This window comes from Mus pahari, chromosome 13 (assembly GCF_900095145.1).
Source record: "Mus pahari chromosome 13, PAHARI_EIJ_v1.1, whole genome shotgun sequence".
NCBI classification, from domain to species: Eukaryota; Metazoa; Chordata; class Mammalia; order Rodentia; family Muridae; genus Mus; species Mus pahari.
The window spans coordinates 88798254-88810665 of NC_034602.1; the positions used below are offsets into that span (position 1 = coordinate 88798254).

Sequence of the window (12412 nt, forward strand, 5' to 3'; positions counted from 1 at the left end):
GGAGTGGGTGGGTAGGGGAGCAGAGGTGGGGGGGAGGGGTATAGGAAACTTTCGGGATAGCATTTGAAATGTAAATAAAGAAAATAATAATAAAAAAATAAAAATAAATAAATTAATTAATTAAAAAAAAAAAAGAACACTTTAATTAAATTAAAAAGAGAGACTACACTCTGTGAGCTACACCCTTAGAAAGAACTGCCAACACCAGCCTTCAGGCCTAAAGGAAACAAGCATACACCATTCCTACTGCTGATGAACCCTAGCAAGGTTTCCCATAAAGGAAAAGGCCATGAACAACTTTTAGAACGCTGCTCCAGGGCTGAGGAGATCTGGTGCCATCTGTACTTGACATGCACAGCGTGAGGACCACAGTTCAAGCCCCCGCACTTGCCTGTAACCACAGAGCTGGGGAGGCAGAGACAGGACGATTCCTGGGGTTCCTGCCAGCACTGAGGGGGCCAATCAGAGATCCTGTCTCAAAAAATAGGCAGCGAGACAATGGACAAAGAGCCACTATCAATTTCTGGCAGCCAGATCATACACACATATGTGTGCGTACATTTGTATGTACATGAGGAAATTAAAAATAAATAAAAATCAGAATTGCTGCTGATCCAGAGTGTGATGATCATGGGGAAATTTAGGAGCATGCGTCTTAGGCCTTAAGAAAAGCCAAATAACTTTAACTTTGGTATTGTATGGAATTAACAAAACAAACAAACACAAAACCCTAACCACAGAGTGAAGAAGCTTCCAGCATGCTCATGTCTTTGATGCCTGCACTGGTTCATTTGTATCTTGAAACTTCACTGAACTAGAAAATCCAGTTGTTTTAGTTGTTGCATATATATATATATATATATATATATATATATACATATATATATATATATATATATGACAACAGTATGTTCCAAGAGCATGGCCTAACAAGAGCAGATGAAGGGAAAGCACGCGGGTTTTTTCCTGGCTTCAAACCCCACAGGCAAGATTTATTGTTGGGTTAATTCTGTTCTAAGCTCCCTAACCTTAAGGTTTCTGTACTGCTACAAACAAACTATAATCTAAAACTTTACATTGGAAACCAAGGAGCTAAAGAACTTGCTTTTATTTTATCAGACAGATGGAAGTCTACTGACAGGCCAGGAAGATGCCCAGCCCAGCATCTGAGGCCCTGTGCTCAACTCTCAACACCTAAGAGAGGGAAGTATATTGAAACATTTTATTTCCTCACTTATTCTGTGTGCGTGACGGATAAGTGCGGGAGGCATGCACCACAGTATCCGGTGAACGACAAAGTTCAGGAGTCAGCCCTCTCCTCCCGCCTTGTGGAAGTGTATTCTCTCCTTTCCCCAAGTTAACAGAGGTGAGTGCTTCCCACCTTGCTGGAGGAGTGCTGAGGCTATGCATGGAGCCACAGCATCCTGTTTCTCATGAGGGTTCCAGGAATCAAACAGGTTTCCAGATTTAACTCCTGAGCCAGCTTGCCAGCCAGAAGACAATTTTTAATGGTGCTGGAAACCAAGCCTAAAACTTGGCACCGGCTAAACACGTGCTTGACCACTGAGCCACAATTCCATCCCCAGCCATTCACATTTTTCTTAGTTTTCCAGCAGAGTAACTACAAAAGCACCTGCAATGATTGATCTATTTACTTTAATAGAGAAGAGGCAAAGATATAAGGCTACAGCTTGAGGCTGGAGAGATGGCTCAGTGGATAAGAGCACTCGATGTTCTTCCAGAGGACCCAGGTTCAAATCCCAGCCCCTACATGTTGGCTCTCGACTGTGTGTGACTCCAGTTCTATGGGATCTGATATCCTCACACACACACATACATGCAAAGCACCAATACACATAAAAACACCAATGCACAAAAATAAAAATAAGTGATTTTTAAGAAAAGACTGCAGCTAGAATCTATGTTCCAATAGAGAAAGATTAATTTTAAAGATTAAAGGAAATGAGCCTGGGTAATGTTCCTGACAGAATTCTGATTCATTAACATCCGTCACCTTCCTCCAGTGGTTTTAATTATAATTATGTGCTTAATATCCATATGGAAAATTCTTATTCAGGTAGAAGTACGATATTCCAAGGGCTGACAGGCTGAGAAGCACCCCTCCTCCTACCTCTCCTGTGTTAGGGTTAGAGCAGAGAATCTTAGCATCCTTTCCACAGCTTAACAACAACTCAGGATCTGCCATGCTCCAAGCAACTGCCAAAATCCCCCTAGGAAAAAAAATAGGCAGGAGAGAGGAACAAGTGAGAACAAAGTGTACTGACGGAACTCACCTCGCTGTTTACTATCCAAACCGCTAACCTAGCAAGAAAAGGAAGAGAAAGACAGAGAGAGACACACAGAGACAGACACAGACACAGACACCGAGATAGAGACAGAGACAGACACAGATGAAGAAAAAGCACAAAGAGATGAGGAATAGTCAATGTTGAGGAAAGCAAGTTTCCAGTCCGGCCTGTGCAGGCTCAGGGATGCACATCTGCTAACAGCAATCTGGTAATGGATGCAGACACAGGGTACTCAGCACTGTGTGCGGCGTAGATGGTAAGAAATGAAAGCAAATGCCCAACCACATCGACTAGAAATAATGTGTCACAGGCTAGTTTTTTATGAGAAAACACAGAGATAAAAGTGCCTTGTATAGCTGGCTATGGTGCCATGCACCCTTAACCCCATCGCGGGAGGCAGAGGCAGGCAGATCTCTGTGAGTTCCAGAAGCTCCTCGTACATGGGAGATGGGAGGCAAGTGATCACCAGCAGTCTGCATCTTCAGACCCACGGTTTAGCTTCTGCCATCAGGGACGTATTCTTCATCAAGTAGAATGACAAGAGAAACTTAGGTATGCTTCAAGGCAACTAGAAACCTGTCTCTATAGAGTGAGGACCTCTGTAACCTTGGAGAAGAGCAGAGCTGGCTGTCCTAGAGTGAGGACCTCTNCAGAGCTGGCTGTCCTAGAGTGAGGACCTCTATAACCTTGGAGAAGAGCAGAGCTGGCTGTCCTAGAGTGAGGACCTCTGTAACCTTGGAGAAGAACAGGACTTGCAAGCATTACTCCAGGTATAAGAAGGATTCCTTGCGCTGTACAGTGTGACAGTGTGAGCCTTGGCATGGGAAGGCAGGCTGCTCAATAGTGATGTGCTTGCTGTACAGCATCCTAACAAAGCCAGTCCATGAGATGGCTCAGTAGGCAGAGGTACCCACTGCAAAGCCTATGACCTACATAGGGTCCCATATTCCTGGGTCCCATGAGACACAGACTCCCACAGGCTACTCTGAGCTCCACAACGTGTAAAGTACGGCATGTGTGCACCCACACCCACATTCACACTCACACACATTATGCCAGGCATGGGAGCACACACTTATAATCCCAGTTAGGGAGGTGGAGAAAGCCAAATCCAAAAGTTTGCTATTAGCTATATATACAATGGTGACTCCAGGTTTGGTGCCCCAAAACATAAGGTTGAGAAATGCTCAGAAAGACATCAGGCATTGACTTCTGGCCTCCACAAACATGTGTGCACCCCCACATATACCACACAAACACACATACACAAAATCTTCTGTCCTCTATTTAGAGAAGGACAGTATTCTGCCTTTTCTATAATCTTATCTACGTTACTCAGAGATTCTATGAGAAACCAGAAGTATGTTTTAATCATTCTGAAGAGCACACCATTGGAGGTTCTCAGTGTTTAGCTCAGTGGTAAGCTTGTTTAACACACATATATAAGGCCCTGGGTTTGATCTCTAACGTAGCAACAACAAGTGGTCAAAGTTTGTTTAGTTTTATGATTTTTTTTTGAAGTGTGTGTGTGTTCACATGCGTGCAGCTACCTAAGGCAGCTAGAGCCATCAGACCCATGGAGCTAGAGAGTAAGAGATGTAAGAAGTACGGGCCGCCATGTGCCTGCTGGGAAATGAACTGGGATTCTCTGCAAGAGCAACAAGAGCTCTTGATTACTGAGTCATCTCTCCTGCCTAATATGTATACTCTATTAAAGAAACAGAGCTCTAGGCTGGGAGACCTTACAATCAGGCAACCTACCCTCTGGTAGCATAAGAAACGGCTAACTACTGAGCCTGCCTTGTTTCTGCCCTCCAGCTTCACTAAACTCTGCCAGCCCACTCTCAAGCTCTGAGGTGAGTGCAGTGCCAGGGGAATACTCTAACATCGGGGTTTGGGTTGGAGGTCAGCACTTGGCTGGTTATCTATGACCCTGGTCAAGTTGAACTTTGCTGAGCTTCTGGCCTAAGACATGCAACGGCAGCTTCTACAGCCACTTCTGTAATGAGGACTGACTATGAAATCATGTAAATGACTGCACATTGTCTATGTTATGAGAGTTTGCCCTGAAGGTAGTGCAATGGTTTGAATGAGACTGGCCCCACGGTCTCATACTTTTGAATGCTTGGTCTGTTACTGTTGCAACCATTTGGGAAGGAAGAACTAGGAGGTATGACCTCGTTGGAGAAGGTGTGTCACTGCGGGCCCCCAGGCCCAGTCTCTCTCTCTGCCCTGCTCCTGGGCCATGCCTCTTGCTTTCCTTTCTACATTGCCTTGGTTGTGGTCTCTTCACAGCAACAGGAAAGTAACTAACAGGTCAGAATTCTGCCTGTTTTACTGAATAATAAACTCAACCTTAAGTAAGAATAAGAAACATTAAGACCCCTCAGAATCATCTTTTCTTGCTATAATGATACTAAAGTATAACTTCTGATGAAGAATACATTCTGACCAGGTCTTTTCCTTTATGAGCATGTGACAGATGACAAACTTCAGGACTTTCTCCTTTACAAGCTACTACTGAGGAGAGTGGAAAAGGACTTCAAACTTCAGTCTGCCTGTCACTAAATAGGAGGAACACAAACTCCTAAAGTCCTTAGAAACTAGTACAGTACTAACAGGAATGTTCTTATTTAAACACAGTAACGAATTTAAATAAACTTGCTACTACCTAAGTGTCAATGGTAAGCAGCTCACCAAGTTAATGAAATGTAATGACGCTGCAACATGGGAGAACCCCTGTGTTTTCAGGAGACCTACTCAGCATACTCATGACTACTGAGAGCAGGAGGCCACCTCATAGCTCAAATCTGTTTACTTTTAGAGTAGAATGAAAACAGAATCAAGCCACAGAGCATCCCATTGTCTCAGGGCTGATGACCAGCTGCACAATCCACGTCAAGAGTGCTCGGGTGCTTTGACAGACTCAGTCCTACCGATTACTCTGGTGACTTTTAGCCACGCTCACACTGTGTAGTTGAGGGCCTTCACTTCCTCATCTCCTTGCCTCACCTGCCAAGTGCGGGGATGACAGGTACACATCTCTCTCCTGCTTCATTGTTTGAAATAAGTGGTGGAAAATCTTTAACAAAGAATTCATGTGAGTATGATATGATCTTTCCTCCACTTTGGAGAGAAAATCATGACTACTGCTTAAAATAAAAACGAGTAAATATGTTTTAGAACAAAATATGAAGCAACAAATTTCCTTGAAATGGGAACATGATACCTGGCATGATTTTCCAGAACCCGGAGAGGAGAGGAGGCAAATCGAAGGTCCCACATCTGGATCACTGGTAATCGATCATCCTCAGAGGCGAGGACCATCTGAGTAGCCACATCAGGGTGCCATGCCAGTCCAGAGCAATGCATCTGCAGACAGGAAGGGTCATATCTCAGCAATCATGTTACTTTATGAAGCAGAAATAAAATGTGAGGACTATGTCACTACTGAAATAAACAGGAAATGAACTGAATGAAAGGATCAGTTCTGAACCTTCTACACCAGTGGTTCTCAATCTCCCTAATGCTGCAACCCTTTAACACAGCTCCTCATGCTGTGGTGACCCCCAACATAAAACTATTCTCATTGCTACTTCATAACTGTAATTTTGCTACAGTTATGAATCCTAATGTAATTATCTGTGCTTTCCAACGGTATCATGAGATGCCTGTGTTCTGAGTCTGGCATGGCCTTGGCAGGGGTGGAAGGACATGGTTCCCACCCCTAGAATAGTAGGCATGGCCCTCCATGAGTATCAATAGCTGCTATGGGCTTAAGGCTTGTCTGTATAATAATGTACATATTTTCACATTCCTCTGAGAAATGGTAATGTTAACCCTGTTAACCTTAATGACACTATGATAATTAGTAACAGCATGTCCAGGAGTTGAGTGTGTGTCTGTCTTTAACAAAATGGTAAATGCTGGGACCTTCAGGACAACCCTTAAGGCTGTGAAAAGGAACTCTAAAAACATGAGTTCAAAAATACATACTTTCTCAACTATGCAAAAATATAAGCATGCAATATGAATTTTATAAGGATCTTCACAGATCAAAAGAACAGAGGCAGTTATACCATGAGCCAGCTTATCAGAAGGATATAAAGACAGGCAGAAATAAAAGCTGACAGATTCCTGAGTTCAAAGTCAGTCTCAAACAGAGGGAATTTAGGTTGAATTTAGGTCCTGGTGTGGTTGGAATGGTACTGCCCAATTATCTTACTATCTGTGCTTAATGCTTGCTGTCTCTTCCTAAGAGTCAAGGGGCTAAGGTCACAGAATGTTGATTCCTGAGATGGTCAAGAGGGAATCTGGAAAAAAATAACTGAATTGATATGTAAATAAAACACTGGGCTTTTGTCAGAAAAAACTAGACTTTGGTCAGTAAACCAATGAACTACATAGAGAGCTTTTAGAATTTTTACTAGCAGAGAGAGCTGTCCATATGGAGCAGAAAGCTAGTGGTCTCTAACACAGAATTTTTTATACTAGCAAGAAAAAGCTGTCTAGAGCAGACTACAGTGCCAAGAGCCATCTATAGGGCTGTCTACAGGGCTGTCTAGGGAGCCATCTTAAGCAGAGCCTAAGCCGTCAGCTTGGATCCACAATTTGACTTCAAGGCAGTTGTTTTTGTCACTCCCAGACACCCCTTTTCTCAGTTCTTAGGGTGGCAGCCCCCAGGCTGAGAACCACCGCTTTCAGAGTTAAGCAACAGCCTCAAACTCTCACATTGGATGCTTTCTGTTCATCTATGTGATGCACACAAAGCAATTCAGAGCCAAAATAATACTTCCATCTAAGAGGAACTGATGCCAATACTGGAACTAAAAATACTTTATATATACTTAAAATATAACATTTTTTTGAAAATGAAAATAAAAGCAACCTTTCCTCAAAAAGGATCGATTTAAAAAGAAGAAATTAAGAAAAAAAAAAGATCAAAGAAAAATATCTTAAGCAACAGCTAACATCTGAAATTTCATGAGACAATTAAAATTATTGGGGATTACCTAGTTTAAAGTCTAAGAAATATTCCACATGATGACTAAAATTATTTTTGTATTTTTTTTAAATTAATTTATTTTTATTTTTATTTATTTATTTTTTCGAGACAGGGTTTCTCTGTGTAGCCCTAGCTGTCCTGGAACTCAGAAATTCACCTGCCTCTGCCTCCCAAGTGCTGGGATTAAAGGCTGTGCGCCACCACGCCTGGCCTTATTTTTGTATGCTTTATTCCACTGAAACTATTGTTTTAAAAGTTCTCATCACTTAAACTATAACAATCTGGAAAAGAGTTCTTTTCAACAATTGTGTGGAGTTTTAAACTGATATACACATTGTGATCCAGGCACCATTGCTTCAGGAAATCTCTAGCCAGGCCACACGACTCCATAGGCAAAGGCACTTGCTGATAACTCGAGTTTAATCTCTGGCATCCACAGGAAGAGGAGAGAACTAACTCCTGCAAGCTGTCCTGGGGCCACCAACAAAGGGCACAGTGGAGTGTGGACGCCAGACAAAGATACCCAGCCTGCCACATGAACACAGACACACAAATAGATAGACGCAATAAATATTTAAGTTTTAACTTCAACAACAACAGAAATCAGGCCAGCTAGATGGCTCACTGAGTAAAGGTACCTGCCACTAAGTCCCCCAAAACCCGAGTTTGATCCTTGGGACCCACCTGGTAAAAAGAGAACAGAGTCACAAAAGCTGTCCTCTCAACTCAACGTGAGCTTCATGGCACATGTGTAGCCTCCCATACACGCACATGCACACAAAATTAATAAAGTGCTTAAAAGCTTAAAAACATATTCACCATGTTTGTAATTATTCTCACTAAGGGAGTTGCAACCTTCCCACTATTAACTGATGGATAAAAGGACAGGATTTTAATTTTACAAAAATGTGATTCCTTAAAACAAACGACAGCGTACTTCCAGCAGAAATATCACATGCTCACCACCAGTCAATCCTGTACTCACCCTGTTACTGTGGTCGCTGACTTTGATGATAGGCTCGTTTTTCCTGAGATCCCAGACAGTTGCCCGGCCACTGGGACTGGCTGATGCTAAGATATGCTGAACTTGTCTGTTCCATGCTATGCAGCTGATATCTTCTGGTGGCTAGTAAGGAACAAACATTAAAAACCATTTCACTACTGTGCTGGTTAGTTTTTGTCACCTTGAGAGACTGGAGTCACTGGGAGGAGGCTACCTCCATCAGAGGGCTCTGTGGCACGTCTGCACTTTCTGGATTGGTGACTGATGCACAGGTGTCCAGCCCACTGTGGGAAGCACTGCCCCTGAAGTAGTGAGTAAGCCAGGCAAGCAAGGCGATGGACAGCGGTGCAGACACAGAAGGCAAACGGGCCCTTTCTTGCCCCAGTTGGTTTTAGGCAGTGTTTAGTCACAGCAACAGAAAGTAGCTAGGGTATTACTACACTCACATTTAATTATAAACCTGGATGTGGTGGTGTACATGTTTAGTCCAAGCATTCTGGAGGCAGAGGCAGGCCAATCTCTGAGTTCTAGGCCAGCCTGGTCTACTTACTGAGTTATAGGACAGCCAGAATGATATAGTAAGACTGCCTCAAAAAACTAAAAATTAATTTAACTATAAATTGTAGTTCTTCATTTATGATTTCTTCCTTTTCTTTACTTTCCTTTTCTTTTTCTGAGACAGACAGGGTGTCACTATGTAGCTCTGGCTACCCTAGAACTCAGAGATCCACCAGCCTCTGCTGGGGTTTAAGGAATATACCATTATGCCTGGCTGATCCTTTATTTAAAAAAAAAAATCTATTACTTAAGAATTAGACCCACCTATTCCACTGACTCCCTTTCTATCATACATTTACAGCATGTCCACATTGTTTAAATCTCAGACATACAGGACTTCAGATACTTTCTGTTGTTTACCATCGTCTCATCCAACAAGCATTTGTTGACTTCCTGCTATAAACCAAGGTGTTTCTTTATTTGATGTTGGTGCAAGAGAGAGCAGACTACACAATGATGGTTAGTGTATTTGTCCTACAAGCAGGCAGGATACAACGCCAGCTGGACCACAGGGAAATGCCTTTGTAAGGCGTAGACTATATTATGACGCCACTGTTTAAGATCTCAAAACAGTAGAGCAGGTAGAGTGGGCAGCCAGTGCAACTGGGATCCACACGACAATGAGAAATTCAAACCAGAGCAGAAGGGGCTCTTCGATGCCTACAGGAGGCACACAGGAACAGTGGACTGCTCTGAGCACTGATAAGCTAGCATTCAAAGAACCAGCAGGTCGCTGTGAGCAACTGTAAGTGTGTATCTGGTTCGTATGCTTCTCTAGGCCCGAGTCTGACAGGTGTAGGTGCTGAGTGACTTCTTACTACTCGAAGATCATAGATACTTTAAAGAAACACTATATTTTGTTTTCTTTATTGGGACAGGTTTCATGATGTAGCCCTAACTGGTCTGGAACTTACATGTAGATCAGGCTGGCGTGATCCGCCTGCCTCTGCCTGCTGAGGGCTGGGGCTAAAGGCGTGCACCACCACGCACCGCGTTTTACTTAAGGTCTCATTCTATATTCCAAGTTGATTTCAAATTCTCCCTGCATCTACCTTACAAGAGAAACACATTTATCAATACTGTACTACTAAAAGTTAATGATATTTAAGTATTGGTCTCTGTGTTCAAAAAACTTAAAATTAGCATAAATGCATTTAAAAGAATGGCTTTTTTGGTTCTTTGATTACATTAATCATCAATTAACATGATACCTGTGTTTTAGCTCCTGGCGTCATTGGAGTTGCAAAATTGTTTAGATCCCAAATATAGATTTCAGATTCATTAGCACCAGAGGCCACCAAATTGGTCTGCAAAAGAAACAATGACCAAGTAACAAATAACTGAAAACTCTAAATAACTAAAAACCAACACGTTGACTTTAATACATATGTGTTTATTGATCAAAACGATCACATGTGTGACTTCCTAATTATCCATAACTCAAACTTAACCTTATTAGAGAAACATTATAAAACTTTTCAAATGAAGTTTTCAAAATAAAATTCATTTAAAATCTAATACATTACAAAAAAAGGGACAGTTCCACTGTTAAATTGTTAGAGACCCAATCACCTTAGCCACACAGGTGCTTGTATTGGTGGATTTGCATCTCTGGAAGACAAGGTGACTACAGAAGACAAAACAGTGGCAACTACTGCTTTCAAGACACCCAAATCCTACACCTACTCACTGTGTCTCGATAGGGACCTCCCAGCCAACACCCAGAACTGACCCAGGACACCTAGTAAAGGCTGCCTCTGTTCTCATGGACTTCCAGCTCATGGGCGTACAGTTCTGTTGCAGGGAGCAGGATTCCTGGGTGGTTTCTACTCAAATCTCCTGGGTTAAAATGACCCTAAAACTGGCCTCCTCTGCTACTGTTCATGTTCATTAGGTTTCTATCAATTGGTGCTAGGAGCTGGTCTCACATAAGCCTTAAAGCTTCCAAACTGTGGGGCTCCTAATATCTAAAGGTGCTCAAACAGATGGCAGGACACTAGTGTCTTCATCTCAGCCTTGCTTGGGGCAGGTTTTATTTTCCGTGTGTGTTTGGTTGTGTGAGCCCACATGAGTGTGCGTGCTCCTGTACACAGGAGCAAATGGAGTGAAGACAACCTCAAATGTCACCCTCACAAACACTGTCCACTGCCTTTGAAACAGGAGCTCTCACTGGCATGGTGCTCACCAAGCAGGCTAGACTAGCAAGGGTCCCCCTGCCTCTACCTCCCCAGCACTGAGCTCCCGAGTGCACAGCACCACACCAGCACTTTCACAGGGACTCTGAGAACAGAATTCAGGGCCCTTCTGCTTAGAGTGTAAAGACCTTACCAACTCTCTCAGCTCCGCAGGCTTTTGTTGTGCTGTTGAAACAGGATCTCCTGAAATATAGGCTGGCCTTGAACTTACCATGTAGCTGAGGTTAGCCTCAAACTCCTTTGCCTGTATCCCAAAGTGCTAAAGTGGCCAGTTATTAGTGCCCGTGGCCGGCTCCTAATCTCAACTCTGAACTTCATAGGTTTAAGTCTTTAACCTTTCATTCCCAATACTGAATCCTACTATACTCATAAAGTCATTTCAAATGACAAACACATATCTTAAGAACTATGAATGAATGCTAAACAAAGTCAGACCTGGAAGATGTTTACATCCAAGGCTCTCACTGGCCCAGTATGCTTGTCGTTTTGGGCAATCACAACTTCCTTGTCTCCAGCTATAATTTTAGAAGGATCATAAAGAATAATGTTTCCATTTTCTCCACCTGCAATCAGAACTCCAGAAACATCTCCTTTGGAATCCATCTTATGAGGTCCCCAAATCAACTTGTGGTACCTTAAGGAGAAAATATATAAGTCAAGTAAGTGTCCAAAAATTTTTAATTATATTTGTTGTCTATATCTTTCTATGTAATACAAATCAGTTTCTCTTTGACTCTTGCTGATTATACAATCAGTAAAATAGAATTTTATTATTTACTTATATGTTTGTATTTGATTTCCTGATCTTTAAACAGTGAAGACTCTACAGAGTAACATAGTATATAGAAAGTCACTTGCATGGCAAAAGACATGAGCTTAATACTGACTTTTATTGGTTAGAAACTGTGCAACTTAATATTAATATTTAATTATTTGTAAACATTTGCAAAACAGAGCTAACCAACTGCTTTCTGAGAAAATAAAACCAATCTATTTGCTCCCGAGTGTCCACTAGTCTGTAACCTTGAAAGAGTAAAAGTGCTAAGGGAGTCACTGGAAATCTTCAAAGTAGAGACATGGTGTCAAAATTAATTGGAAATGTTCTAAATGAAGACACGGTGTCAAAATTCTGTGCCTTACTTCTAATAGGGGATAATGATATAGTCTTGGGTGGAAATAAAGTTAGAAGAGCATGGAAGTACATGACAGTTCATCTTGGGGTCTTATAATAGGCAGAAGCTCCCCAAAACACGGGAGGACTGAGCCCCAGGATTCATCCTTCGCTGTGTGTACATTGTTTCTTTAAAACCTACTAAGGAACCGGGTGTGGTGGCACACGCCT

At 42.3% G+C, this 12412-nt stretch overlaps 1 protein-coding gene across 11 annotated transcripts in view; it reads right to left on the reverse strand.

The window, feature by feature from the left end:
* Positions 1-12412, reverse strand: part of Sec31a (SEC31 homolog A, COPII coat complex component) — a 57423-nt gene that overhangs the window by 33537 nt on the left and 11474 nt on the right. For all 11 annotated transcript variants that reach the window (XM_029544918.1, XM_029544921.1, XM_029544923.1 and 8 more), the window contains exons 4-8: positions 11506-11704; positions 10087-10182; positions 8300-8440; positions 5539-5681; positions 2132-2231 (exon numbers count right to left, since the gene is read on the reverse strand). In XM_029544918.1, coding sequence (XP_029400778.1) covers positions 2132-2231; positions 5539-5681; positions 8300-8440; positions 10087-10182; positions 11506-11704 — 679 coding nt within the window. The remainder of the gene's footprint in view (positions 1-2131; positions 2232-5538; positions 5682-8299; positions 8441-10086; positions 10183-11505; positions 11705-12412) is intronic.